Source organism: Notolepis coatsorum, assembly GCF_963971535.1.
Source record: "Notolepis coatsorum genome assembly, chromosome: 2".
Classification (NCBI taxonomy): domain Eukaryota; kingdom Metazoa; phylum Chordata; class Actinopteri; order Aulopiformes; family Paralepididae; genus Notolepis; species Notolepis coatsorum.
In genome coordinates this window covers 122,110,917-122,115,914 of record NC_140166.1, presented here as the reverse complement: position 1 = coordinate 122,115,914, position 4,998 = coordinate 122,110,917, and the positions used below count along the sequence as shown (strand labels likewise).

Below are 4,998 nucleotides of genomic sequence, written 5' to 3'. Positions count from 1 at the left end.
GAAAGCTCAAAGAGCCGCGCGGACCTCCGCGGAGTCTGCTCTGTGTACAGTCTGCTCGACTATGGGAGCACCTTAAGGCTCTCATCTATACTATATATACAGTTAAAGATTTTGTCATGCATGCCTTTGTGACAACACGGCTGGACTACTGTAATGCGCTCTATTGTTGGCGTTGGCCAGGCCTCGCTGTCGCGTCTTCAGCTGGTCCAAAACGCTGCTGCTCAGCTGTCGACAGGGACACGCAAACGGGAGCACATCACTCCTGTCCTCGCCTCCCTTCATTGGCTGCCTGTGCAGTTTAGGGTCAATTTTAAGATCCTGCTGTTTGCCTATAAAGCAATGAATGGTCTGGCCCCACCATACCTCAACGAGATCCTACACCCCATCACGGTCTCTGAGGTCTGCTGAACAGTCCCTCCTGGTTGTCCCTAAATCCAGGCTAAAAAAACGTGCATTTGCGGTTGCAGCCCCCAAACTGTGGAACAAGTTGCCCCCCCACATTAGGCTAGCCCCAACGCTCCCAGTGTTTAAGTCCCATCTTAAAACACATTTGTTCTCCCTAGCTTTTAAAGGGGACTGTTGTATACTCATCTGGTTATTTAGTATAACATATAATAATGAGGAGACACGAGACAAAGGTAAATTCCAGTTGACAGCTCTTTAGTGGAAAACTCAACCCAGGTGATTACAATGACGGCCGTACTTATTAGCAGGGGGCGTGACGGTATCTAATAAGGGGTAAACTTAGAATGTCTATACACAACAGGGACATGCATTGCTATTCCTTGCACTATTTGGGCAACTTTACACAATTCCTGTGAGTCTATGGAACACATCAGTAAGGTTTTTTTTTTTCAAAAAATTCATTGTTTTATATTTCTAATCAAGTACTCAAAAGCAAAAAATGTCTCCCTTTGGATTCCAGGCTGTTATTGGATGGGCTCCGCCCAGAAGCACTTTGAGTGACAGCCACCCACACAGTCTGCGACTGGCACAGAGGGAGATAGAGAGAGATTGAGGGGGATACTAATTAATTTCGCCACGGGGGGGGCATAATCCCACGGGACAATGCATTGGTAACTTGTTTCAAATGACAATATATACCTCTGTGATTATTATTGCACGGATCGGAATACGGGCGTGCGCGTGGGAGCATGCGCAAAGATATTTTGACAGTGATAAGCTAGTGCTCCCGACTGCGAGAGAGAGAGAGAGAGAGAGAGAGAGAGAGAGAGAGAGAGAGAGAGAGAGAGAGAGAGAGAGAGAGAGGGACACATGGAGCATTTACATACAACCTCCCGACCGCGCGCGGGGCAGGAGCTTCTCTCACACACGCATGAGACAAGCTCCTGCCGCGCGCGTGCACGGGTCGGGAGGTTGTGTGTAAATGCTCCGTGTGTGTGTGTGTGTGTGTGTGAGAGAAGACCCATCCCCGTGGCGCACACAATTTTTTACACACACTCCTGCGCGCGGTCCCTCTCTCTCCCTCTCTCTCCCTCGTTCTCTGCTGTCTGTCGGACTCTGCACCCTGTTTGAGGAAGTAATCCACTCGCTCTGTTGAGCGAATTGTGGGCGGTGACTACAACCACAGAGCCAATCAGATAATCAGCTCAATCAGCTCCTTGCTACGTTGCATTGCGAGTCAAATCAGAATGGCTAAGTTGAGTGAGGGAAGATCTCGTGAACTCTAGACTAGACTGATGAGTCAATATGATAATTAACGACACAGACCACATTGATATAATCCCCCATTGCTAGGAAACAATGCTAAACACTGGAAAAGGCCATTTATAATGCATGGGACTAGGGGTGGACGGTATAAACGGTATACGGTATAAACGGTATGAATTTGCTCTACGGTATGGATTTTGAGTATACCGTGTAACCGGTAGTGCAGCTCTAAAATAGCAATGACGTCATGTAACCACAGCGCGACTATTTCACTCGCATTTGCCCCTAAAAATAGATAGAATTAGTCATAGATAATAGATATGTGCGAACTGGAAAAAGTTATTTAGGAGGCTTCGCGCAGTGGGCGTGCCAGCCCCTACCGCACGCATGTAAACACGGGTCTAGTAGTCTAGTGGGACGGGACACGGGAGCTGTCGGCGTCTCCCTGAGCTAACGTTAGCTTAGCTACCGTTACTAAATGACCCAGTCAACTATTCACTTTTAGTTTAATACATGATGGGGCATTGTCTAACCGAACGGTATCTAGTCGGCCAGCTACCGATAGCTCCTGACATCAACAAACGCTCCACAAAGTCTAGTACTAGAGACGTGTATGCTACCTGTTAGCTCACGTTAACGCAAATTAGTTCACCGTTCAAAACGAAATGTCCCATTGAACTAAATAATTCACTGAGGCGTTGTATTAACGTTATATATGCAGTAGCTACAGATAGCTCATGATATCAATGTCTTATAACACTGATTCGATGCGTATTCGAGCTGAGGGCTTGCTAACGTTATAATACCAATACAATAGGGTCCAGGTGCAGCGCCGGAGAATCCTGGCCGTAGCTCTGCTCGAGGCTACTAGAGTATAGGTCCAGGTGCAGCTCCGGAGAATCCTGGCCGTAGTACACAGACAGTGGAGCTTGTTGCGTGGTGGCGATGTCTCGCAGATAATACCAGTACAAGTCTAATTATATAATATATATATTTTATAAAAAAAAAAAAAAAAAATTATATAAAATAAAATAAAAAAATTTATCAAAAACGATGATACCGTGATATATACCGTTACCGTCTATGCTTCAAATTATACCGTGATATAAATTTTAGACCATACCGTCCACCCCTACATGGGACCTTTAAGAAAATGTAGTCTGCTGCTGTAATTTTGGTTGTAGTTCTGTGTATTGTGTTTGTGTTTTTTTTTATACTATATTATGGTTTTTACTGTGAAGCACTTTGGTCAACCATGTTGTTTTTAAATGTGCTATACAAATAAAGTTGGATTGGATTGGATTATACTAGGGGGCATCTGTTGAGGGTAGGGCTCATCTATAATTTATTTATATATATATATTAGGGCTGTCCCTGACTAAGGATTTGGATGGTCGATTAGGATTGGCCAAAATTTGCCGTTAGTCGACTATTGGTCGACAAAAAAAAAAAAAAAAAATAGTATAATATTAATAAGAAATTTTGTTTTTAATTTGTATCATTCCATTTGGGCTGTGGGGGGTGCTTAATGTCTGAAGGAGTCAACTGAAGGTTTCTTGTCCTCTGCAAAAGCATGCAATTGGTCCACTGATGGATACATCTTGATATTTGTCTAGTCTAGTGTGTTAATTAGATGGGTGAAATCCTCTTTCAGTGCCTCTGTGCCTGTTTTCGTAGGCAGTTAGCCTCTGGTATGCGTGCCATTAGCGTTAGCCACGCTTCTAGGCCTCTTTTCTTTTGGAAAGAATGATAAAAAAAATAAAAATTATTATTATTTTTTTAATTATATTCGACTAAGAGGTTGGCCAGTCGTCTACGGCTCCTTTCGACCGATTAGTTGTCGTGGCAATATTATATATACATTAAACTAGGGGGTACCTGGTGAGGTCAGGGCTCATCTATAATATATATATACATTATACTGGTGAGTACCCGGTGGGGGTAAGGCTCTCATCTATACTATATATACAGTATATATGTACCTGGTCATCTATACTATATATACAGTATATATGTACCTGGTGGGGGAAGGCTCTCATCTATACTATATATATACAGTATATATGTACCTGGTCATCTATACTATACAGTATATATGTACCTGGTGGGGGAAGGCCCTCATCTATACTATATATATACAGTATATATGTACCTGGTGGGGGAAGGCTCTCATCTATACTATATATATACAGTATATGTACCTGGTGGGGGTAAGGCTCTCATCCATACTATATACAGTATATATGTTACATATATATATATATTTAGGTGGTATGTGCTATTTGCACACATGTTTGTCCCTTAGTATGCACACGCACAGTATAATATGCATGTAATAAATAGTTTGTTAATAAACTCTGTTACTTGAAACATTTTCACTGTGTTCCTAAAAACATTTTGTGTGCTCCTGCTTTTTATTTAGGAGCACATGTGCTCCTTGGGAAAAAGGTTAGCGTAGAGCCCTGATGTACCTGGTGGGGGTAAGCGTCCCCTGATCCCAGTAGTCTCTTGTTCTGATCGAACAGCATCCACAGCTGACTGTCAAACTCTGACTCATAGAGCAGCTCACAGAGCAGGGGACAGCTGGGAGTCACCTCTCCACTCTTAGGCTGAAGAGAAAGAGAGAACACACACAGAGACACACACTGTCATATAAATCCATTACGAGGCATCAATATTAATAGGGAAATACAAAATGCACTTGCATCAATCTGCAAAATTGATCATCGACGTGAATTAAATGAACGCGTGTTCATTTAATTAATTGAACATTATGCTGTAAGCCAATACCATTACCATGGGGTAAGGTTTTATTTGTGTAAATTAAATTATCGCTGACTGAATCAAACTGGTTCAAATGTACGATTTTTACGATGCTTAGATAACTGGAATGGAATTTAATTGTTAATGGTTGATCCCCTAATTGTGATTGTTGTAAGGATGTTCACGAATAACATCGACAAATCGTTAACTGCTTGTTTTACTGGATGAGAAGAGACATGCTTGACATGTTGAGCATCATATCAGTCACCACCAGTAATAAATCTAAAAGCTGAGTCCAGAGCTTTAAGAGTTGATGCCGCAGCATGCCTATAAATTACATCACCGTAGTCCAAAACTGTTTGATGATTTGAAGATTGATTCAACAATTCCTTTTCTACTATTCAGAAGAAAGCTACAGTAGATCTGTTTGTAGCTTTACTGGTTGCTGCTGGGAGAGGCATTCTGCTGGGGAGTTGTTGTCCTTCACGGGAGCACAGCAGAGGGCTTGAGCGACACAAATTACGTGAACATTATACCATCATCTTTGGCACCATTCTGCTCTAG

General features: G+C 42.5%; 1 protein-coding gene across 2 annotated transcripts in view; it reads right to left on the bottom strand.

The window, feature by feature from the left end:
- Positions 1–4,998, bottom strand: part of tpp2 (tripeptidyl peptidase 2) — a 97,155-nt gene that overhangs the window by 29,994 nt on the left and 62,163 nt on the right. For both annotated transcript variants that reach the window (XM_084338242.1, XM_084338243.1), the window contains exon 20: positions 4,143–4,280. In XM_084338242.1, the coding sequence (XP_084194368.1) occupies positions 4,143–4,280 (138 nt within the window). The remainder of the gene's footprint in view (positions 1–4,142; positions 4,281–4,998) is intronic.